The following is a 26,091-nucleotide window of genomic DNA, read 5'->3' on the forward strand; positions in this document are numbered from 1 at the left end:
GGCAAATGTGAAGAAGACTAAATCGTTATGAAATTTTAAACTTTCTGCAGAATGAAAGAAGCAGGCAGACTCACCTCTTGTACAGAAGGAAATAAATTAGTGAACTAAGTCTGGGGGCTGATTGGAGTACAGACCTTAAGTCAAGGGGGCAATTTCTTTTCAGCTCCAGCTAGTGTTATGTAGGAATGTGGGTACAGTGCTGCCGGATAGTTCAAGAGAGGCTGGAAACACAGATTTTTATATGAAGTCTCTCTCTTTTTAATGTTGGCTCTGTTTGTTAAAATTTAAAACACCGTGTAGGTCTAGCAAAACATGTCAGGACGCCAAATCTACCCCACTAGCTATCAGTGTGAGATCTCTAGGCCAGTGTTTATGTATGTGGTTTCATATGTACTTTGTGATAAGCTTATTTCATCTGTTTGGCTTTAATTCACATGTTTGTCATGTTGCATATTAAATATAAGTATGTACTGTGAATACAGCTTTTTTTCTTTTAAATCTAGGTTGCTTGGGAGACCCTACAAGAAGAATTTTCCCGCTTCATGACAGAACCAAAAGGGAAAGAGCATGATGACATATTTGATAAACTTAAAGAGGCTGTTAAGGAAGAAAGTATTAAGCGCCACAAGTGGAATGATTTTGCGGAGGACAGCTTGGTATGTCATTTGTATGTTAAGGTGTCGGCCTCATGCTTTTATATAATTTCTCAAATTGGTATCTTTTTGTAGGAAGCTGTTTTTATATGACCATTTCAATTAGGTTCTGAATTTAAAATAATGAGGGGAAAGAAATAGTTTAACCATCTGTAATTAGCCCTTTAACATTTCTCTGCTATTTCTTTTCTTGGCTAGCATTTCAGAAAAAAAGTCAAACTTCGCGGTAAAGAGGCTTCTATTAACTTCCACAAATTGTTGTCCACTAGCCATTACATGGACCTGATCTACAGATGGCTCAGATAGCTGCTTCTCATTTTACCCTTCGTGGTAATAAAAGGAATTAGATGCATTGGTTTTCAGTGGATTTGAGTCATACAATGTTAGACTTCTAAAATAATGCTAACTGCCACATGTTGAATGCTTGCAAGGTGCCTGAAACTCTACAGTGTATTTTGTAAGCAGATTTTATTTAGTTCTTAAGCAGCCCTATTATTGTCCTTGGCAAAACTCAGACCCAAGCCCTGACTCTGCTACAAAGCCTGACTCCTGACCTTCACCAAATCCAACCACCTCCAGCAGATCTTTTGTTACGTAGAACGTTCCATCACCATAATCAAACCTGGTTAAGCACCTGCTCTCTTCCCAGACAGTTCTGAGGAGAACTGTTGAAAGATTGAACAGTTTTCCAAGATAATGCATATCGCACTGTGGGCTGGTCATAATTGTAATTTATTTTAGAATAAGTGTTGGTTTTCATGTTTGAAAGCTATGTTCGTTCTTGTTAAATGCCTTATAAGACTAGCTTCCTGAGAGAATAGTGTCCTTTTTCATGCATTCATTCAATAATTATAAAATTTAGAGATCAGTTTTCTTATAATGAAGAACTCACATTTGCTTATGATTGTCTAGACCTTTTAAGCTTTCCTCCTTTACACTTTTCATTGGTGTTAACGGTGAGACAGTGGTTGTTTTTCTCGTTTTTTTTTGGAAATGCTAACACAGATCATATGGCAAAAAGGAGAGGTAGCGATGATCTGAATCATTAACTCCTGAGTTACTAGGGTTCTAGGTGCAGATTTTATGTGGTCACATGTGTAACATACCTCTCTCGATCTTAGACATAGCTTACTCAATTTGGGATAGGAAGAAGTCTTCACTGTTTATTTTTTGGGGAAGAAAGCTGACAAGTGGGCAGGTAATAAGACCTGAATTTGCATGGAAGGGGCATACTTTTATGTTGTTTTAGGCACATCTGTTCTTTTGGATGTTTGATAAGCTGTCAATTTGAATACAGTTACTAAGATTATAAGGCCTAGATAGATCAAAATTGGCTGTTTTTCTTTCCTTGTTATTTCAGAGGGTTATCCAGCACAATGCTTTAGAAGACCGTTCCATATCTGATAAACAACAGTGGGATGCCGCTATTTATTTTATGGAAGAAGCTCTTCAGGCTCGCCTCAAGGACAGTAAGTAGGACGTGGGTTGAGTTGTGAGTATTCGCAGTGGTAAAGCGGGCGGGGGGGGGGGGTCATCCAACTTGATGAACGTTTGTAAAATAAAGTTTAAAAAAAAAATAAAAGTAACATTTCATAACTTTGTCATTAATAACATAGTTAAATTTTTTTTGTGGGATTTTTCAGTCAATGGCTTAGTAACTAGGGAAAATATTAAATAAATTGGACATATGTTCATATGTACTCCTATTCTGAAAAAACTATAAGACCATTTTAGTGTTTGCCTCTATACCTATGGAAACGGTATACCTTGCAATACCAATTGTACCTTGCGCAGATTATAAACATATATAATTAAATCCTTTCTTCTACATGTACCATATCAATCATGTAATTTTTTTTGTCTTTATTTCAGCTGACTTTATATTGATATAGCACTTTGAAATAGTTAATAAAATAAGACTATTTAATATTAGTTATAATCTCTGTACTTGGTAAACGATAAAATTTTTGATGAATTTTTAAAAAGTTTTTTTTAATTTTGCAGCTGAAAATGCAATTGAAAACATGATAGGTCCAGATTGGAAAAAGAGATGGTTATACTGGAAAAACCGGACCCAAGAACAGGTAAAAAAACAAATCTCTGGTCTTATGATATAATTTTGATTATTTTAATTCAAGCATTAAAATATCACTTTTGCATGCCTTCTAGACCAATCTTAATAATTTCAAATGTTTTATATCAGCCTTTCTACAATATAATGAAATTTTAGAATAAATAGTAAGCTATAAAAGCAAGTTGTTTTTTTCAAGTGCGGTAGCTATGTTACTAAAATGGGAAATGAACCATGCTCCTTTTGTGGTTGATTACTTTGTTCATTTCAGTTCCTTGTTTGAGGTAAAATGAAGGTTGAAGTTATAAACAAAAATAAAAAATGACACGAATTTCAGAGGATGTAAAGTAAATGTAATCAGAATGAAAGATACAGTGACTTTGTTTACCTCATCTGTTCTGGATTTTTCTGTTGTCTATTCAGATAATTTTGTTCTTTTGCATTTTTTGCTGTTGTATTCCCAAAATAGGTATAAAAATTCAGACAGGAACTAGAATTACAGAATTTATTTATTCCATAAATATTTAATGAGCACTTCAGAAGAACAAAATGGTAAAGGCAAGTATAAATAAATTGACAAATGAGTAGAGGGAGGATGTATGAATCATTCAAATTCCCATCCCTTACCTTCTTTTTATTCCTTATTGTTATGGCTCCTCTTCCTATCTAGCATTTAGTCATACACCACATCTCATTCTTACAGTCATTACTTAAATCAAAGAGTGAAAACAGGATATAAAATCAAAATGCACAAGTGAAAGTAGTAATGACTAAGAAAAAGAGGTGGCATCCAGTCCTCTTTTCAGTCCGAATCCATGTAATTAGAGAAAGGAGAGCAAGATACAGAAATATCAAGAGAGAAGATAAAGAGAATGGAAAATTGCCAAATGACATATCATTCTTGTTTCCCTGTTTCCTTATTTATTTATTGTTTTGTTTTCTTCTTAAATACAGAATTAAGTTATATTATCAACTTTTTTTTTTTTTTTTTTTTTTTTCCATAAGCTGTCTGTCAGATATGAGTCCCAATTTGTCTTTAAAAAAGGGAAGGAGGGGCGCCTGGGTGGCTCAGTCGGTTGAGCGTCCGACTTCGGCTCAGGTCACGATCTCATGGTCCATGAGTTCGAGCCCCGCGTCAGGCTCTGTGCTGACAGCTCAGAGCCTGGAGCCTGCTTTGGATTCTGTGTCTCCCTCTCTCTCTCTGCTCCCCTGTTCATGCTCTGTTTCTCTCTGTCTCAAAAATAAATAAACATTTAAAAAAAATTAAAAAATTAAAAATAAATAAATAAATAAGGGAAGGAACAGTCTTCCTCTTCTCTTTTTTCTGATAGGATTTTTGTGGAGAGAACCTGAGGAGGTAGACAGGGTTAGCGGTTGGATCACATCTGTCTTCAGGGAGCATCAATTATCTCTCTTGACACATGGGCTGAAAGGAGGAGGTCTATCAGAAAAGAATTTCTAGGAGAGCCATTAGACTCTAACATGATCTGACTTTAAGACTGGAAGAAGCAATGATTGAAAAGAACTGGTGTGAGGCAGGTAAACCTGGAAGGAAAATGGTGTCCACCCATCAGGGTTTAGGGAAATTAGGCTAAAGTCTCCACAGTAATCGATGTTGGCACCTTGCCTCAGCAACTAGTGGCCAAATGCTCTCAGAGAGAAATAATTCCTAGTTGTAAACTATTTTCTCAGGAATTTGAACCTGTAGGGGATCCCTGCAAGGGAAGTGGAAAATTAAGTTTTAAGATTAATGGGAGGATCCGTGGCCTAGGAGAGGAATATGGAAACCCTTCAGAGAAGACCCTTTTCCTTTCAGGGTTTCAGGGCAGCATACGTAAGACCCAGACTGTAGAACAGAAGCCATAATTTGGAGTGTAGGGAGAGGGACATCAGGACTGCCTTGGGAGGTGTTTGTATGTGCGTGTTTCATTTTCTATTTCAAAAGAAAGCCTCCTGTCAGACCTACTGAATCAAGTTCTTATTCTCTAACCTTTCTACCCCTCCTGCTCCCAGTTGAAAACCACTGTTGTAGATCTCATTCCTGGAGGTTACCATGAGAAACAGATTATGGAAGAGGTTGAGACTGTCCCCACATCTTACACTGCAAGTTTAGGTGGCTGTGTAATAGTTCCTTCTGTCTTTTTGAGTGATTGATTAAGCAGGAAAAGAAATTTAAGACTGTCCTACGTTAAAAATGAGAAGTCTGTGCTCTGAAAACTGCTTTTTGCTTTTATGTTGTTACTTTTTCCTTAGTTTTCTAGGGAAAAATCCATTCCTTTGGAACATTCTCACCTTGTCTGAGCTGAACTGTGGAGATCTTGGTCAGGATACATGGGAGAGTAGTGTTCTGAACAGCCAGGGTGGTGGGGAAGGGTGGACAGATAGAAGTAAAAACAGGACAAGAAGAGTTGGGGAGTATCATCTAAATTAAAGATTTATGGGGCACCTGGGTGGCTCTGTCAGTTAAGCAGCTGACATTGGCTCAGGTCATGATTTTGCAGTCCATGAGTTCGAGCTCCGTGTCGGGCTCTGTGCTGACAGCTCAGAGCTTGGAGCCTGCTTTGGATTCTGTGTCTCCTTCTGTCTCTCTGTCCCTCCCCTGCTCTCTCTGTCTCTCACTCTCTCTCTCTCTCTCAAGTAAATATTAAAATTTTTTTTAATTTAAAAAAAAAATAAAGATTTCCTTCTTACCTCAGACCAAGAGCAGATGTTTAAGGAAAATGTGAAATTTCTCTTCATTAAGTAATAGTTTTTCTAAAGTGTCATGTTTTCAGAGAATATTAATTAGTAGTTTCATTTATAAACCAGTTATTTACATTTACATTTTATTCTTGAAGTACTCAGATACTGTAGCTTGCTACAGTTTGGGGCAGAGTGCTGTGGTAGTAACTTGTTTAGAGTAATCAGTGAATTTGAAGCTAGCTTCTTTTATCATGCAGTTTTGGAAAGATTGAAAAAAGGAAAGATAAACATAATTTGGCACTGTATAAAAGTCTTACTTTCAAATTTATCACTAGTATATGTTTTCCTCCTTTGGTCCTCAGATTATGAACAGTTATAAAGAAGAGATTGGAGGTACATTTAAAAATGATAGGCATCGGGGCACCTGGGTGGCTCTGTCGGTTAAGCGACTGACTCTTGGTTTTGGCTCAGGTCGTGATCTCGCGGTTTATGGGTTCGAGCCCCGCGTTGAGCTCTGCTCTGGCAGCACGGGGCCTGTTGGGGATTCTTTGTCTCCCTCTCTCTGCCCCTCTGCTACTTGTGTTCTGTCTCCCTCTCTCAAAATAAATAAACATTTAAAAAATATAAATAATAAAAACGATTGACACCTTCGGGCTCCTGGCTGGCTCAAACTATAGAGTGTGCTACCCTTGATCTTGGGGTTGTGAGTTTGAGCCCCATGTTGGGTTTAAAGATTATTTAAAAGTAAATTTTAAAAAAAGGAATGATAAGCACCTTGCAGAAGCAGTTGAAAGCACAATTTTTATTAGAAATCTTTTTTTTTAATCCCAACTATGAATTTCATATTTATCAGAAAAGAAGCCTGTCAGCAGGTGCAAGTTCTTACAGCCATCTAGTTCTTAGATACGAGGCATTTATTAGAACATTATCTCTTCCCATATATTCAGGGTACTCTTTCCTAGACTGATATCCTACTCTAAGGTCAAGAAAGTATACAGTAAGCTACCTGGTGCTGTAACTTCGACAATAAACCGTTTCATCAAAAGCAAAATATATAACAAATGTGGCTAATTTCTTGTTTGTTTCTTTCTCCTCATATAAGTCCAGTTTATTCTGCTTCCCAGAGCCGTTGTCCTGTATCCTAAGCTGGGGACTGTGTTCTTTCTTGTTTGCTGTGTGGGGCTGGTCACCTATTGTGCAGGAGCAGTGTACTTAACTAAAATCAGGGCTCTGTTTTTATAAGCGTAGCAAATCATGAACCATCTAAAGCAGAATTCTCTTTTAAACAATTTCAAGTTTGTCCACAACGAAACCAAGAACGAATTGGAGAAGATGTTGAAGTGTAACGAGGAGCACCCGGCATATCTCGCAAGCGATGAGATAACCACAGTGCGAAAGAACCTGGAATCCCGAGGGGTAGAAGTGGACCCAAGCTTGGTAATAAATATTGCGGAAAAGCCTGAACTTACTTCCTTAATCTTTGTTCTTGCGGTAAAATGTTGCTACTTCTCACATGTTACTCGGATATAGAAGTGCTTGACCTGACTTGGGTCACGTGTACTTTTGCTGATGGTAAAAACAGTCACTTTGGTTGTGTACAGAGTAGAGATTTATTCTTGGTGGTGTTTTCTTACGGGTAATACTTAAATTCGTAATGAGGAGTTTGAGACTTGGAAAAGTGAAGTACCTGGGCATGTTCAGCAGTTAGCTCTTGCAAAAGGAGGGGAAGCCCAGTCACATCTCTGCACCACGTTACGCCGTTTCAGATTGCAAAATAGAAGTTCTGCTTCAGCGTGTTTCATTTATATATATATGTTTTCTCTGTCAAATGTACCTTAATCAGGGACGCTGGGTGGCTCAGTCAGTTGAGTGTCTGACTCTTGATTTCAGCTCTGGTCATGATCCCAGCGTGGTGGGATCAAGCCCCATGTCAGGCTCCACGCTGAGTGTGGAGCCTGCTTGAGATTTTCTCTCTCTCTCTCTCTGCCCCTCTGCTGCTCACTCGCTCTCTCTCTTAAAAAAAAAAAAAAAAAAAAAAAAAAAAAAAAGTGCCTTAATCAGGTATGAGTGGATTTAGAAAAAATGTGAATGTTAAGTTTGTATTAAATTGAGTAGTGCCTTGGGGTTCTATCTCATTTTCCTCACATCATCATAATAAATATGAGAATAAAAATAATTACAGACTATGTTTTGCTTATCTTCATGATGCTTATTTGGGGAAGATTTGAAAAAAATAACTGTTTCTGGGCCTATGTACCCCAGTTAGAGTGTAAGGGATTAAAACCTCATTTTAAGGGGCGCCTGGGTGGCTCAGTCGATTGAGCGTCCAACTTTGGCTCACGTCACGATCTCACAGTTTGTGGGTTCGAGACCCGCATCAGGCTCTGTGCTGACCTCTTGCTCAGGGCCTGGAGCCTGCTTCAGATTCTGTGTCTCCTTCTCTCTCTGCCCCTCCCCCGCTCACGCTTTGTCTCACTCTGTTTCTCAAAAATAAATAAATGTTAAAAAAAATTAAAAAATAAAAATAAAACCTTATTTTAATATTAGCTTAAGTTAACTTAGTGAAACCCAATTAGAAAAATAATTCTAAGAGGGAAAACAATCATATAAGAAGTTTTAGAGCCACACAGAAGTTCTTTTAAAGATTATCTACTATTTATATTTTTGCACTTGAGAAATGAGTATATTTAATTTAAATTCCCCAGGAGGTCAGAACAAGAAAACTGGTAAAACTCAAAGCAAGTTAAAGCTGTTACATGTAGCATTATTTGTAAATAGAAAATGAAATTAAAACTAATGATTACATGAAATTATGAGTTGAATATAAATTTAATTTATCCATCCTTGGACTTTGCCTGCATATTAGGATATGGATTGGCTGTATATATTGACTTTCTCTGAGCAAGAAAATCTCAGCCCTTTTTCCAAGAGACATTTTGTTCTTTCAGTGCACTTGATGAAGCTATAAAATAGATAACAAGATAATTATGACAAATATAGCAGATGGACTACTGTCAGAGATGTGAATTCTAGCGCAGTTCCATCCCATTCGCTAGTAATACTGACATCATCTCTGAGCTTCCACTTTCCTCTGTGTTACATAGCGTTGATTGTACTGGTTGTTCCTGCGTACAATTATTACTGGTCTACTTAGAAAAGACGCTTGCAAGAACCTTGAACACTTTGACAAACTACGTAATAATGACACGGCAGGAGTCATTTTGCTATGGTAACAGCAAGATGTAGTAATTAGAAAGGAAATAACTGTTGGGTTGATGGTCTGAGACCAGCTTCCTAGTCCTGACTCTGTCCTTAGATAAGGCTCACAACCTCTTTTTCCTTGGGGCCCCTTACCTCTAACTAGGGGCGATAATAATCCCAACCCTATCTACTCTACAGAATGATTATTTGAATGTAATAACAACGGTTGTTAAAAACACTACATATTTGGAAGTATATAAACTGGTAAGGGGTCAGAGTAGTGGTAAATCTAATCTTTTGTCTTAAAAAAATTTTTTCTTAATGGGTAAAAATGGTTGGTAGAATAACACTGCCACTAGTTTTAATTAACTTTTTTATAAATAAACTTCGTGGATGACTTTTCAGAATGTGTTTGGTCAACCTGAGGGGAGTGTACAGTAACTCTTTGGTTTTGTTTTCTTCCTTCATTTTAGATTAAAGATACTTGGCACCAAGTTTATAGAAGACATTTCTTGAAAACAGCTCTAAACCATTGTAACCTTTGTCGAAGAGGCTTTTACTACTACCAAAGGCATTTTGTAGATTCTGAGGTAAAGTGTCTAAAAACCAGGGAAAATGCTTTTAGTGATGGTTGTTTGGATGCTTGAAAGTTAACTATAGCTTTAGCATTAGTTTTAAGTCTTTTGATCTGCTGGGAAAAAGTATATATGATTTATGTCTGAAGAATAACCTCTTATTTTTTCTAAGGTTTTTACCACTTTATATTTTACACACAATAAGATTTTGTGTGCAGAGAACAGGCACTACACCACTTAATTTTTTTTTTTAAGAATTAACTTTTTTGTATTAGAAAATAACACATTCTTGTTGTGGAAATACAGTAAAGAAATGTAAAAGAAAATTGCAAAGGGAAATAGTCACTTACTAATATTCCTTATTAAGGAATAAGTCACTTATAATCCCCTGACCTAGAAGTAATTTTAGTTAACATTTTTATATGTCTGTTAATCTTTATAGTTGTGTGCATGTGTATAACATAATCCATTTGCATAGTGGACATCATCCTGAAAAAACAGCTTTTATTGTGCTTTTTCCTATATTGTATTTCTTTATATCACCAAAATCTTTAAATAATTCTTTGAAAGAAGTGTATGAAGTTGTACAGTGTAATGGCATGTTTCACAAAGTAACCGCTAGGTGGCAGCAGACTGATGTATTTTGAGCATTTTCTTGTAAGTAGAAGTGCTCTGAAAGAACTCTATTAATTAGTGATCAAAGGCCCCTAAAATGCTTTTGAGTTTTCTACAGCTTAAAGGAAATTTGTATGTAACTATACCTATGTAAAAAATGGCAAGTGTTTTGCGTAATTTAATCGTTGAGAAGACCTCTCTACAGAATAAGCTCTTTTTGAAGCATATCATTAATTTATTTTTATCTACAAGCTGCATTTCAGAACTGGCTTGCATGCATGCTCGAAGAAAAGAGGTTAACCTGAGGACATATTTAAGCTAACATGGTTGTTACCTGAAACTAAATACAAATTAAGGGTATATGCTGTGAATTTCCACTTGTATATAATGTCATGAAATTCTCTACTTCCCAGATTCATTTGCTTTATCCTCGGAATCAAAACAAAGCTATATAGGAGTGAGGTAAATTGAATGCAAATCACGCGGAAGTTCGTGAACCCTGAGCAGAAATGATTCGGTGGCTTCTATCTGCGATAGGAGTACGTGTATTAGATAAATCTGAGGTTTTTTGTTAAAGCTTAGGGTATAGGTATTAACTTTAGTAGTCAGTCGTATGTGTTTGTGATCATGGTTTTCACTTTTAAATTTGCATCTGGTAATCTTACTGACCTAATATTTTAGTTGGAATGCAATGATGTCGTCCTGTTCTGGCGAATACAACGCATGCTTGCCATCACTGCAAATACTTTGAGGCAGCAACTTACGAACACTGAAGGTAAGCCACAGAGGGACCACTTTCTAACTTTGACAGCAAAAATAATAGTAGTAATATTCATTTAATAGAATGATGCCAAGATACTTCTTTAAAAATAGGTTTATTAGAACAATTGAAAATTAAATCTGCCCTGAAAATATTAGTGAAAGTAAATCATAATTGGGAAAGATGGGAGATAAAACGTACCAAGAGTCTCCCCTCATGACACAAAAATTCTGTTAGAAAAGGACTCCTAAGCTTCACGTAGTGTTTGGGGGAGAAACCTGCACTTCCATTAAAGAGTTAGGGCTTAAGAATATGACCGTCTCTGAGAATTGTATTAGTTTTATGCTGATAAAAGTATTATATGATAAGATTCTCCCTGTAACTGTGGGAAGTTTGAACTTAATAGATCAAACTCGATGAGAAAAATAAGAACTTACCCTCCAAATACTGCTAATTTTATCATCCTTGTGCATTCATTAGAAACACAGCTCCTCAAGTTTTTGTTTACTTTGAATAGTCAGGCGATTAGAGAAAAATGTGAAAGAGGTATTGGAAGATTTTGCTGAAGACAGCGAGAAGAAGGTAAAACTGCTCACTGGCAAACGAGTTCAGCTGGCTGAAGACCTCAGTAAGTGGTTCTTCCTGCCCTCTACCTTCCTGCCTTTTCTCCTTCCCCATTTCCATTATTTGTTCATCCAGTTACTCTCAAACTATAGAAATGTGCATGCAAAGAACATTTTTTCCACTGACTGAGAGAAAGGTGCTAACTCATAGCCCCATCACTTGCGGTACTTTAATGTGTGTTTCTTAGAAACCAAGGTTTCTCGTAGCAGCCGTAATGCAACCATCAGAATCAGGATGTTGACACTGATTGGTTACTACGTCTAATCTTCTCTAATCTTCAGACCCTGTTCAAGTGTCGTGTGTTGTCCTGATATTGTCCTTCCGTGTAACAAGATGTTCCGTGCTCATCCTGTACTTTGATCCAGCTTCCTTACTTTGCAGAATGGTAGTTAGAAATTAAGAGCTGGGTCCTAGGAATGCTCATTGTCATTGGACTATCACTGCTCCCAGACCCTCTCAGTGGAAGGAGCTGGGGAGCAGATGCTGTATGCATTCGTGCGTGTGCGCGCACATGTGCGTACATGTGCAGATGCACGTCCGCACGTTTACGCCTGTATTCCTAATCACATGTATACGTCTATGGTGAAAGCCATAAGTTGTCACTGGTACTTTCCATTTTAATTCAGTAATACAGGGTTCATTCTGTTTTTCTCCTTTTGCTGACAATGAGAAATCTGGCTCCAAGTATCCTTAATATATTTACTTACTTTGATCAGTCTTCCTCTTTGTAACGAAACTTGTCACCGTCCCCTTCATTGCACAGGCATCCTTCTCACCCAGATCAGGCTCTGATCACCCAACTCCAGGCCACCATCACAGCACCTCACCCTGTGTTGACACCCTTTTTACCTTATCCAGGCTCTGATACCCCATTGCCCTTCTTATCCAGGCTCTGATACCCCATACCCCATTGCCACGTTGCCCTTCACAGAGTCCTTTTTACTGAGCTCATGCACTGGCATCGTGTGCCAGGCATGTCCCCCTTTATCCTTCCCACGTCTTCCCCTGCCCAAGGACACCCTCCTCACCAGAAGCCAGGTCCTGCTTTTTTTAGAGGACGCCCTCTTCATCCTATGTGTGCTCCAGTACCCTGCACCAGACTGGACTGCCCTCCTCCACAGATACTCTCCTCACTACCGGGCCAGGCCACCGGTACCCCCATGTGAACACCCTCTTTGCCCGGCTCAGGTTCTAACACCTCCACTAGGCCCACAGGGCTTTCCCCTCTCGCCACCGCTCCCACACCTCCAGCCTAGCTTGACCTTACTGATCACTTTGTCACTTAGTTTGTGGTGGATATTTGGTTCTTTCCTGAATGCTAGTGCAGTCCTAGTTTTCAGGTACTTGGATTACATATTGAGATTTACTTAGATCCTTGAGAACCCAAGGAAATCCGTGAAAGAATTATGTTAAACAAACATAAAAATACTGAGGTTGGTGCTTCTGTCTGAGCTTACTTTGTTACAGGTTTCCCTTATGTAATTTCATGAAACAAAGTATTTTTCCTTTCAACGTGTGCTTAAATTTACTGTCTTAGTTTTCTGATATCTAAGAGAAAGCAGATCCTAAATAGGAAGAAATTCTTCAAATTTGAAAACTGTTTCTTTTTTTTTTTTTTTTCCAACGTTTATTTATTTTTGGGACAGAGAGAGAGCATGAAGGGGGGGGGGGGGGGGGGGGGGGGGGACACAGAATCGGAAACAGGCCCCAGGCTCTGAGCCATCAGCCCAGAGCCTGACGCGGGGCTCGAACTCACGGACCGTGAGATCGTGACCTGGCTGAAGTCGGACGCTTAACCGACTGCGCCACCCAGGCGCCCCTGAAAACTGTTTCTAAACTGAATTTATGTCACTATAATACTCTAGAGTATCTGAGAGAAACCAGTGGTTTTCCTGTTTAATACCCTGCGACTCAGCCACATGCACTCCACCACTGTCTCGTCCCTTTCTCTGTGACCTCAGCACATCGTTTGCTCTCTTTTCTCTCCTTTCTGCCTTTAAATAATCTTGTATTCGAAATGTATCTCATTTTAGCTCTCATTTCCACTTTCTGTTCCTTTTCTTTTAGTTCTTTTCATGCCACGTTGTCAGAATAATTGTTTGTGCTAGCTTATAGATCTGTGTTGGAATGTGAACTGCCCTTCACTAGCTATATTATCTCAGGCAGGATATCTGTCAGAGCCTTAGTGTTTGTAAAAATCACTCCAATAGTTACTATATTGCTAGGAGGGTTTTGAGGAGAATTAGTTCAAAAACCCCTTGCAAGTTCCTGCTTCACAATTTTATGCCACGTTAGTGCTGTTACAGGAAGAGGTGTGTCAGTGTTGCAAGGTGTACAAATATATTTCTTTTGTATCCCCCTGGACATGGTTATCAGACAGTGAAATACTTCACTGTATTTTACCAGCATATATAATTGTGAGTGATTAAAAACAGTGGGTCTTTTCTCATGTTTTGTAATAGAGCCTTATATAACCCCATTATGTTCCAGTCCCGGTTTGATTACTTGAAGAAAGTGTATTGCTAACACAGATTTGTGCACTGTCAAGCCAAGTCTTAGATTATCCTGCTGGTTTTCCTGAGAAAGTACTCATATGACTCCCTTGAAGTGATTTACTACTTTTGTACATATAAAATTATGGTCGTGTTAATGTACCAAATAATGGCCTTGGAAGCAAGTGTTTCACCAGTGACTCGGCTTCATCATTCACACTGAAGGAGATGAGCCATGACTTTGTCTATTAGTTGGAGAAGAATCTTGGGAGTACCTTTCTCATACTGTTTATCTTTAATGTAACACTTGGGAATATGGTCAGGGATCCTTTCAGCCAGAAAACTTTCGAAGTTTGGACAGTAACTACTGTATTACTTGGATCAAAGTTTTTAGTACAGCATATTCAAGTAGAATATATAGTTAAAGGAATTCAGAGAAAGGGAAGCAGCCAAAAGAGTTTTTACTACAGTTTCAAATCAGTACAGGGGCAGAGTATTGTGGAGACTCGGGAAAGTTTGATGCGTCGTATTTTTTGCCAGTCTTATTAAATAAATGTGCTCAGTTTTAAATCATTTCACCACTTTCCTTTGGAAATTCATCAACTGATTGTCCTGAGTTAGGAAGACCAAAGAAATGAAAGAAGAGCTCACCCCTTCTTGTCTGTAGAAAAGAAGTCGTACGTAGGAACCAGGGCTCTTTGGAGATGTAGTGGAATCCACAGCTGGAGCAAGAAAACATTAGGATGAACCTGGAGCTTCCTAAGATGAGAAAGTAAGAAAGTACGTGAAGGGAGATGGGAACATGGCAGCAAGGCAGAGAAGCCAGCTTGAAAAGGCTCCCACTGGCCACAACTAGGACAATTTGGGCATCAAAATAAATAATCACAGGTACAGACTGTGACCCATTTAATAAAACAGGATTCCATAAATTGATGATTGTGTAAGCAAATGAATAAAATTAATTATATCAGTGAGTAAAACCAGTTATAAGGAATGCGGTGTTCATATAAGCACACAAAGTATCTCCACACAGAGTAATTAAAAGAGGAAAAAGTAACTGTACAGTGGAGAAGGCTGGCAACAACCACCTTAATCAAGCCGTCAGAGTTATTATTATCAGTTACCACCAAATCAGAACTGTGTGCAGCCTTCCAGAATGCAGTGGGAAAAACCCATATCACTCCTTGGATATTTGTGCCAAAGATGTATAACTTAAATCCAATCATAAAGGTATATCAGACAAACCCAGATTGAGGCACAGTCTATATAATAATTGGCCTGTAATCTTCAAATGTATCAAGATCATGAGAAACAAGGAAATCGTGAGGAACTATTCCAGGTCGAAAGAGCATGGAAACAAAATGCAATGTGTGATCCTGAACCTGACCTTGTTGCTCTAGAGGACATTAATGGGACGGTTGGCAAAACTTGAATGAGATCTGAAGGTTACATGGTAGTAATACATCAGCGTTAATTTTTAAATCTTGATTGTTAAATTGGGATTATTTAGGAAAATATCTTTATTTGTAGCTAATACACAATAATACAGTATTTAGGGTATATGGGATGTAATGACAGTAAATTATTCAGAAAAAATATGTTCTATGTAGTATTCTTACAGCTTTTCTCTGAGTCTGAGATGATTTTTACATAAAAAGGGTAAAAAGTTGTTTTTATAACTGGATTTGTTTATATAAATATATCATGGTCATATGAAAATAATTTAGAGAAAATTAGAATTTTTAAAATGGGATCTCTGAATATGTCAAAAGGCTGAGTTACTTCCTGGACAGTTTGATAAAAGACATGACTCATCTTTCCACCTAAATTCCTTATTTACGGCATCAGATTACACTTAGAACTGTTTAGCGTTGAAATATGCCCACTACAACCTTGATGAAATTCTTGTGATTTTATATAGCAGATTTTATTTCAAAGGATTTTTTACAGATATTTAAATACAGTGTCAACTTAGATAAAATTTATTTGGGTTAATAATATGTTCAATCTACTTATTGAAACAGACTGCAGTTTTAAAATGCCTTCTTTGAAGAGGGGAGGATTAGAATAGTATAGCTCAGTTCCAAGTTTTTCTTTCTATAATGAGCTGTTTTATGATTTGTGAAATCTTTTATGATTGTCACCATATAAAACAAGTGATAGTGCTAGCGTCTCACAGACATTTTGGAATTTGTTCATCCCACCCTGGAAATGGAGTATCTGGGCACCGGTAACAATTGCTGTAATGTTGCTAAACTGCATTTCACCAAAACAGCATGGAAATTCTTTCATCATTTGTTATATGAATGTTGTACCAACTGTTAACTAGGGTAGTGTGAGTTTTGGACCTTCCTATCAATTGCTTGGGATTTAGAGCTTAGTTTTCTTTTTAAATTCTTGTTCACTAAAGCCTGAATTACTTTTCATTCTCTGTGCACATAATCAAAGAACCCTTGATACCCAGGAATTAAAGGGGCATTACAAATCATTTTGATCGCTCTAAGATCTACGGTCTTTCCCTTCTGACTTTACAATACATTTCTTTTCATTTTTATATCAGAACCTGTTTATATCAGAAACTGTTTATGAATGTGAGCTAATATTTGAATACTTTCGCTGTGCCGGGATTAGGCTGTGTGCCTTATATGCATTCTCATAGGTATAGTCATTTGTCTTATTTTATAGGTAAGGATATGGAAGCCTAGAGACACATGTGTAGTAAGTGGGAAAGCAAAGATTTGAGTCCAGGTCTTTTAACTACTGTGCTGAACTAATTTGAGAAAAAAAACTCAAGCCATAGAAAAATATAATTACATAAAATATAGTCCTTTACATTTGGAAGGTTATAGTTAGCAGTATCCTTTGCAGAGTGGGTCAGAAAGACATAGATAGTAGTGATTTAATATTTAAACTTTGAAAGGACATGAAAACTTTGATAGAATTGGAACATCTGGGTAAGGGGACACTAAAGTGTTTACTAAAGTAAACCAAGCCACTGACCACATTGAAGGGGTTAATTTTCTTTATATGTCTTGTGAGCATGTCTCGAAGTGTATTCTGTCAGATTCCACCGTTGTTAATTAAGTAGTTTGTAAGTTGCCCAAAATTCAGGCACAGGTTTTCAGTGTGATGTGTTCATGCTTAGAGTCTTAAGATCCTCTTGTAACAGATAGAGAATCTATATTTGAGCAGAATGGCTGTTCTCTAAGTTGAGGGGTTTTTGAGCTGGTCTGGGAGCATTGAAATGTGTAATAATAAACTTTGGTGTATTGCTTCCTACTTTTTGTACTTTATATGAGTTGAAGATGTGCTTCAGTACAATCTTGAGTAACTTCATTACATCTCATTTACTAATGAAAGTGAAAACAGTGATGAACTCCTTTGCTTGGGCTGCCATTGCACAGGTTCATCTTAATGATATAGTTTGATGCCCTTAATGTTAAAAACATTAGAGAGCCTGGTAAATTAGAATTTTCCAATATCCGCAGCTTTTTTTTCTCCTGCAGTTGATTTGCCCTGCTGACTCCCTACACGAGGTGGCAACAGCTGGCCTTTCACTGGAGCCGGGGGATTAGGGAGCAGGAGTCAGCAGTGGGCTCGCCTCTCGCCTCTTTCGACTGTTCTTTATTGTTTGATGCCTGGGCATCTCCCAGACAGCCAGCAATTGTTTCTTAAAACTTGAAGTTTGTTTCTCTTGCGAGTGTACAATGCTGGTGGGGCTTGTCTTTGTGTCTCTTCACTCTCCCAGTCTCCTCTTATAATCCATCCTGTGCTTTCTCTTGATAATTAGAAAGGAGCAGAGTTGCAAGCTTTGTCTCTTAGTGTGCATAAGATTCAGTTTTGACTCTAAAACCTTAGATGGACATTTTCTTTTTCCCCAAGCTACCAGATACTCACTAACACATCATTTTTATAAGGAAAACTTTGTTCCTTATTAATACACTAGTGTATTTTTGAAATTGTGGTGATAAAAAGGGCGTGAGAGCAGAATGAACCAGTGCTGCCATTTTAAAAGCTAAAACCGGAAGAGAAATGCACCATAGCTGCTTAAATCCAAAAAGGTCCTTTATTGGTATGGCATGGGGAATGGAGTCAGTGGTACTGTAATAGCGTTGTGTGGTGACGGATGGTGAGCGTGGTGTAACATATAGATATGTCAAGTCACTATGTTGTACACCTGAAACTAATGTAACATGTGTCCCAACTACAATTAAAATGTTTTTTAAGATTTTTTTTATTAGCTCTAAAACAGAATTCTGATTTATAGGGTAGTTAAGAAATATCTTTACGCTGTGATAAAACTTGAATAAGAAATAGAACATATCTAGATGGAACCCTCAGAATGATTTTGTTGTTCTTTATGTAGAAAGGAGGAATGTCAAGATACTCTACAATTAAATTTCCTTTGGTTACTCCACATTCCTGGACTTCTCCCACACCTGCCATATCCTTGAAGGCCATTATAGATCACAATAGTGGCCACGAAGTAGTGTGAGGCTGAAAATTATCCTAGAACATGATTGTTATACTCAGAATCCGGAACTTAAAATTATGAAAAAGGGAACTCCCATCTAAAACTATTTTTCCAGAGTTAGGGCTCTGGCATGCAAATTTTAACACGTCTCCATAGGGGATTTTTCTCTGCTCCACCACCATCCACCCTCCTGCCCCCAGATCTGTACTCTAGAGGGTTCTTCCTGTTCACAGCAGTAAAACTGGTCGTTTTATTAATTGGGATAAAATTGACATATATCTTTTAGTGGAGTCTTAGAAACTGTATGACTCTTGAAAATTTGTTCGGTTATTTGAACTGTATCTGTAGTAGCATAGTCATTTTGTGTCTGTCGATACAACCAAAGAAAATGAATCTTAAAGGGCACTGAAGAGAAACGAGTGGCATTGAATTGTAGAATTCTGAGTCCATAGGCCCAAAGAGGGTTTGGTTTTTATTTTTAAAGGCTCAGTCACAGAAAATAGGATAAAGTGCCCGGGAGGGAAAACATGAAGTATTAAGGACCTCGTAGTTTCACTTACATCTAACCACTGCAACTGCATTTCTTTGGCCAATAATTGCCAAGACCTCAATACTCTTTGTCTCGTCTCTCCTTGCATCTAGCACATTTCTAAGCAGTCTTTTCCCTTTGTCTCTTTCTTATGTCTCTCACTGTGCCTTCTTTCAGACCATTATCGTTTGCTCAACCAGTATTTTTCCTCCTCCCTACTTATTTACCTTCCTCCAGAGATTAAAAACCTTACCGAGGTACTGCCAGTGTTGTTTAATTGAGCAGAAGGCAGACTTCCCACGGTAGGCAAGTGTAAATCAACCAAAATAACCACTTTAAGAAAGAAAAAATTTTGAGTCTCTTTTGACCGATCAGTTCTGCTCAAGTGATTTGGTTCTTTCATAAACTCACCATACCTTGTATTGTATATATTGTAGGTGTTCAGTGACTGTTTAATCATGACCTTTCCATACAGTTTCTTCAGTAGCCCCCTCTTCCTGACTTAAAAAAGAGGGAGAAGGAAGCTAAGTCTTCTCATGATAAGGAACCTTTCTTCCACTCTGTCACCCAGAAAGCTACCCTCTCATTTCTCTTGTAGAGCAGCTTGCATCCTCTGCTGCATTCGCCCCTGTACCCACCCCTGCACCCACCCACTCCCTTGCTGACATCTTGTGATAAGGCTTTCACCCCTAGTGAAAGCACTTCTTTCTAAGTCACCAGTGATTTCCTAATTGCCAGTCCATGCAGTTCACTAAGACACTTTCATAATTGTTTGTTAGGCATTTTTAAGTTCTAACTTAAACGAATATTTTCGTTCTCTTTAATATTCGTGTACTTTTTGGAATGGTTTTTAGTGGAAATGAGTATATTTAAAAAATGAAAAGGTTGAAACAGCTCTCATTTTCATACAGAATAAGGTAACTTTCTGTTTTATGTTATCAGCGTTTGAGGTCTTTAAGGCATCTGTGCAGGGTAAAAGCAATTAAATTTTGAATTTTGCGAACTTGTGAAATAATATTTTTCATAGTAAGGTGAAGTTGACAAACTAAGGAAGGTGGTGAAAGATTATTTTTACCTTGAGTCTGCGTAGGTCAAGTAGACCCTGCTTTGTGTTGTAGCCAGAGAAGGAGAGAGATGACACGGCACAAAGAATAAAGTAATCCTCAGGGAGAGTCCTCTGTGTTAGAGAAGTAGTTATTTACACACAGAATTCCACATGATGAGCCTGAGTGGTGCGCTTTCCCGGTTATTGATGAGAAAATCCAGACTCAAAATGGGGCATTTAGAATCAAGCACATTTTTCATGGCCTAACTCTATCTTTTAAAGAGAGCATTGAAGGATATTGATCAGTTGGTACAAGATTAAAATGACATTTACTTCTCTGTAATCTTATGTAGGCTACTGGTATTCAGTGCTTTATTAGCAAGTATATTCTTTTTGCCTTAAACTCACATTTTAACTGATTAGAAATAAGAACAAAGATAAGAAAGGTCTCTTCAGTAATGTATCGATTGAATTGAGTTGATCATTTTGAAGTAGGTTTTATTTACATGTTGTGATATATGTTTATGTGTATATTCTAATGTATAAAAAAGCCAATGTACACATTTTCATCTAGAAATTAGGCTTTTTTTTCCTAGCTAGTATTTCTTAACCACTTCCTTACTGAGAGTCTAGAATGAAGTAACATCTTTAAAGTCGGGATTAAATTTTGGTGTGTTTTGTTTTTGAATTATGTTTTATGTATTCTCTCCATTTCTAAGATGGAAATAAATGAAATCTAGTCATTGAAAAATAAATCTAATCACAAAACAATCTACTGACCTGTGAACAGTATGTTAAAAAAATAAAATTAAGCAAGATTTGAATAAATATTTTTTTAAAAAACTGGGCGAATTGGTGTGCGCTAAACTGAATGAAGTGTGCTACTTTATGAAGTAGGGGTCTCAGGGTAGTTGGGAGAGGGGAGCTAAAGGCAAAAGGAATTTTAAGTTTTTACTATTTTATACATTCCTAAACTGTTGCTTAGAATAAGCATAGGAATAAGCATAATTCAAAATTGCCTTAGAAATTTCATATTCTTAATTTTATCGTATTCATAGAAATGACAAAGCTAAGTGACCAAATACTTTCCCAAATAATCTCTCGGTGATTGCGATGCCAAGAAACACTTCATGGGACTAGATAGTAATTAATTGCTCCTCATGGGGTCATCCCTTAGCATTTGAGATTCACTGTGCATTCTTTGGATTTCCAGTACATGCCCACTGTGGATCTGTCATGTGTAAATGAATTGAAATCTTCGTTGAACTGGTGAAGTTTTCAAGTTTGTGCAACTCAAGTTTGTGCAAAGTACTTTTCCTAGTATTTTGCATTGTAGAAAGGAATTTGCTGGGTTTTATTCACTTCAGTTAGATCTGTTTCCTGGCTGAAGGAATTCAAGTCTTTTTTAAAAACCTTGCCTGTTTAGTCTCCTTGAGGCAACACTTCATTCTCTGAGTCATAGGTACAGACTGCCTGTCTTTACCAAGTACTACCAGGATTTCAGGTGTCTGTTTCAGTCCTTCTTAACTGTGACAGAGCTGGTACATATATATATGCATTGTGGAAAATTAGAAAATACAGATGGCAAAAATTTTAAAACCATTGCCACTATCGAGAGATGACCACTGTAACATTGTATTCTAACAAATTGTTAAAGTTTATGTATTTAATTTGAGAGAGCACACACAGTGAAGGGGCAGAGAGAGAGGGACCCAAAGAGAATCCCAAGCAGGCTCTGTGTTTGAGCCTGATATGGGCCCACACTCACCAACCATGAGACCATGACCTGAGCTGAAGTCAGAAGCTTAACCAGCTGAGCCACCCAGGCGCCCCTCTAACAAAATCTTCAACGTAGTCTTAGTGACATAGTTTCTGCACGTTTCTGGAACACATTTTTCATGAGATCTCAGGTTGGCTTCTACTTAACACCACCAATCTTCCCCTTATTGCCATCACTCCTGCTTCTGTTCTCTCATTTATCAGAGCAAGCTCAATTTCTCCTCTTTTTCTTCATATTAACTTATTTCAGAAAGGTTCACTGAGAAGTATAAGCAGCATTAGTAAAAATAAAACCTGTGGTACTAGTTACTTTAAGTAGGCCGTGGATTCCAAAGGCTGTATTATAGCAGAACATATTCAGAAAATCACTCTTCTTTGAAAGTTAATCCCCACCTATATCCAGGACTCTGGCACTTCCCATGTGTGCTTATGTCTTCATTGTGTCTGTCCTTCCTTCAAAAGACGCTCCAGTCATCCCCACCTTAAAACTATTGGATTGATTCTTCCATACAGTCTACCTACCTTTTTTTTTTTTTTTAATGTTTATTTTTGAGAGTGAGCATGACCAGGGGAGGGGCAGAGAGAGAAAGAGAGAGAGAATCTCAGGCAGGCTCCACACTGTCAGCCCAAGAGCCCAGTGCAGGGCTCGAACTCATGAACTGTGAGATCATGACTTGAGCTGAAATCAAGAGTCTGATTCTTAACTGACTGAGCCGCCTAGACGCCCTGCAGTCTACCTACTTTTGATCTTGATTCACTTATCCAGAAAAACCTTCAAATGTTTGCCTGCTACCTCCACTCTCAACCGTTCACTTTCTTAACTTTGTAATCTTTTCTTATTTCTACCAAATTTGGTTTTTCCAAGGTTGCTGACAGTTAAGAGAAAGCAATCAGCCAGGTGAGCCTCTTATGTAATTGCAGCATTTGGTACTTTGGTATCCAAATCCTGCTTGGAGCCATACAACTGTCTCTTAACATTTGTATAGAGCTTTGCACTTTACAGAACGTGTTATGTCTGTCCATGTTTGCCTTGTAAAGGCATATGAGGCTTATAAGGTATTATCCCACATTGTTCAGATGGGGAAATTAATGTTCATTAAGGGAAGTGATTTAGCCAGTCACATAAATACTTATAGCAAAGCCGGGGCTAACAACATGTGTTAGAGATAGTATCTTTTTAGATTTGTTTTGGGCTTCTGTTCGTCTTTAGTCTTTGGGTTTGTGTTTGTGGGTGACTACAGATAACTGAGGTAATATAATTTGGCTTCCTTTTTTAATATTATTTTCACTGTGCTAGTTTTTAAACCTGTTCTCCTAAACTAGTCATTAAGAATCTAGAACATTGAATTTTTCTCCTAAAGACATATGTAATGGTTTCATTCTTCAGATAAATATATACAGGTTTATAAATCTGTGTACTCTTACTGCTTTTTCAATGTTGTGATTTTCCCTTTCTGTAGAAAATAAGAAATTGTGACAAAATTTAAAGGTGATTTTCTAAATTAATGAATATGTAAAACTAATTCTGGAGTTCTTTTCATTTCTCTGAGCCTTATTCTGACTTCTGGACCCAGCATCAGCAGTGATACTTTTCTGCAGGGTTGTAGTAGAAGTAACTGAAAACTTAGGGAATCACCCTGACAAAACATGAATGCCCGCTAGCTCTCCTTGTGATGGGTTTAATAATAATCTGTTGTCCTGATGCAGCATTATAGTTAACAGATACAATTGTATTTCATTTTTGTTTTTCATCTCGCTTAATTCATAACTTTATTAAAACCCGCAATTTTTAGTTCCATATTTTTTCATATACTTTTGGTTTGGTTCATAAATCAGAATTACAGTCTCTGTTCTCATATTCCTTTCTTTTACTTTAAAAATTACATTAATGAGCTGTTTAAGAATCATTCTCATGATTCATTCATCTGTTACGCCTCCTTTTAAAGCTTCAGCACTGAAGGTCTTTTGACAAACCAATATTTATAACAGTTTGACAGCAGGATGAGGAACAGCGTTTGTCTTTGTAACAGCTTGAAGAAAGACCCTTTCCAGGACCCAGTCATGCAGTTACAATCTTGACCTCTTTCTTACGCTGGGAACATACATACAGCAGCACCTCCCATGTGTTTTCTTGTCCCATTGACTGTCCATTCACTTCCCATCTGTTTTGCAGTCTTAAAGGAACAGAAGGGGCCCTCTTCTTATAAATCTGTCTTTGCAGGTGATAAATGATGTCCTGTCTCTTTAAGGGCTGCCTGGGTGGTTTTCCTTTTTTTAAAATGTTTCTACTTTCCACCTAACAAAATTCAGAGTAAGATACACTTTTAAGTATAAGAAGAAAATAGAAAAGAAAAAAAATGATGGATTATTTTAAACCCTTCTTAATTGATTGGGACCAAAAATTTTACTGGTCATTAGGCTAGGCTTTTTTAATCATCTCAACTAATTACCTGAATCATATTTAAATTTTTTTTTATGTTTAGATTTTTCTATGGAGACAAAAGGAATGCATTCATTTTGAAATAGTGTATTTATTTAAACTTTTTTTGGGGGAAAAATAAAGCAATGTATCAATGAGTTAGCATATAAAATAACTTTTAAAGATTTTTTTTACCATAATTTGAGTTAATAGATATAATTAATAAGGCACATTTTATATACTGGATACAGAATAAAAATTCATGGGAGATGATTATTAATCTTATGGTAGAATCTAACTTTTACATTAAAAAGACAATCATGAATCCCATAAAAATTTATTATTTTTCTTCCACTGCAGAAAAGAAATGCTTTAAGTATACATATTTATATCATTGGATTTTCTAAGCATTAAGCAGAAATAAAATTTTTTTTCTCCTATGCAGAAATCACCTATAGAAGGTTAATGGGACAAATATTGTCCCCCCCTCAAATATTTTAAATTCCTGATCTTAAAAGCATTACTAGCATAAAAAGACCACTTTTCAAGTATTATGGTATATTTATGAATCAGCTCTCTAGTGGTACGTCTTCTGTGAACTAGTGTGTCAGCTTATTTATTAATTCCCTGCCTATTCCAAAAAGGATTTGAGGCAGCTTGCAAAGATCTATCCTGTGCAAAATGTAAAAATGCTTAATTGGAAAGTTGAATGAAGGAAAGAGAAGGTTAAGGCAATTTGAAATAATGTGAAACGTGGGATAAGATTGGTACCCCCCTCAAAATACTTGGTTCAGGGGTTCTTCCATTTTGCAGGTAACCTGCAAATGTAGCCCTGAGCTTCCTAGACAGCTGAAGCAAAATGGAAAGCAGAGTTGATTATGGGATTTATGGTGGCTGTCAGACAAAGCAGTTGCTTCATTGAAGCATAGGTGTTCCTGGTACACACACCTGAGAAAAAATTCATCTCTGCTCACGGAAGGAACACTGAATTATATGATACAGTAAACCAGATGACTACATATGATCATTAACTTCATGGAGCTTTTTACTATAATGTTCCTCATTGTAGGCTAATCACGTAAGCAGTTCTAGGTGAAATCAAAATGACACAGTCCAGATACATAGCTATTTGGCTTATCTAAAGATGGACTTACATAGTATCTAGCATAGTATCTAATATCTAGTGTCCCCCATACAGTCTTCCATAAATATTATTTCCTCTTGCAGTTCTGAGCCTTTTAATATCAGGTAGCAGAGAGTTCAAGGTTTCACGCTCACTGACACTGACACACACCTGGAATGGAGCTGCTCAATTAAGGGCAGATCCATAAGCATTAATAGTTAGCTGAGATGTGAGATGAAATTACGATTGCCATCTACTTATAAAAGTGAAAGGCGGGCGCCTGGGTGGCGCAGTCGGTTGAGCGTCCGACTTCAGCCAGGTCACGATCTCGCGGTCCGTGAGTTCGAGCCCCGCGTCGGGCTCTGGGCTGGTGGCTCAGAGCCTGGAGCCTGTTTCCGATTCTGTGTCTCCCTCTCTCTCTGCCCCTTGCCCGTTCATGCTCTGTCTCTCTCTGTCCCAAAAATAAATAAACGTTGAAAAAAAAACAAATTAAAAAAAAAAAAAAAAAAAAGTGAAAGGCTTAGTCAGGGTCGAGGCCTAAATGTAAGCTGCTCTATGTTCGTTCATACTGAAGTCTTTGGAGAATTTTAATATATCAAGAAAGTATTTTAAGAGGTTTTGATTATATCAGCCAAAAGAGCCTGGTAGAAATGCTTGCAGTTAGGAGTTAAAAAGAGAGAGGTAGAGAGAAAGCTGAATTTATCGACAAGTCACTTTGAGCTATTTATATATTCATCAGACTTAAGCTGTAATTTATCTCACAGACTTTCTTAAGGCAGCTCTTTCTAAATCATATTATTTGGTGGGGGGGGTGAGGGTGGGTCTGATTATAGCAAATTTTTTAAAATAAATTTTTTTAAAATGTCATCTTTAATGTTTGAATTATGTATCGGGTGAGTAGATTACTCAACAGTGAGTGAGTGAACAATGAGTTCATGGACATCTATTGCTTAGTGAGTTCTGTGCTAGACTCAGTGATTTTAAATGATGGACTTTTTTGTATGTAGATAATTCATGCAAGCAGTACCACATTGATTCCTGGGGGGAAA

At 37.4% G+C, this 26,091-nt stretch overlaps 1 protein-coding gene across 6 annotated transcripts in view; it reads left to right on the forward strand.

Moving 5' to 3' along the window:
• Nucleotides 1–26,091, forward strand: part of OPA1 (OPA1 mitochondrial dynamin like GTPase) — an 86,962-nt gene that overhangs the window by 50,140 nt on the left and 10,731 nt on the right. For all 6 annotated transcript variants that reach the window (XM_030330677.2, XM_030330676.2, XM_030330674.2 and 3 more), the window contains 7 exons: nucleotides 504–656; nucleotides 2,014–2,122; nucleotides 2,658–2,737; nucleotides 6,703–6,843; nucleotides 9,081–9,197; nucleotides 10,479–10,572; nucleotides 11,075–11,185. In XM_030330677.2, coding sequence (XP_030186537.1) covers nucleotides 504–656; nucleotides 2,014–2,122; nucleotides 2,658–2,737; nucleotides 6,703–6,843; nucleotides 9,081–9,197; nucleotides 10,479–10,572; nucleotides 11,075–11,185 — 805 coding nt within the window. The remainder of the gene's footprint in view (nucleotides 1–503; nucleotides 657–2,013; nucleotides 2,123–2,657; nucleotides 2,738–6,702; nucleotides 6,844–9,080; nucleotides 9,198–10,478; nucleotides 10,573–11,074; nucleotides 11,186–26,091) is intronic.

The sequence above is a fragment of the Lynx canadensis genome, chromosome C2, assembly GCF_007474595.2.
Source record: "Lynx canadensis isolate LIC74 chromosome C2, mLynCan4.pri.v2, whole genome shotgun sequence".
Taxonomy (NCBI): domain Eukaryota; kingdom Metazoa; phylum Chordata; class Mammalia; order Carnivora; family Felidae; genus Lynx; species Lynx canadensis.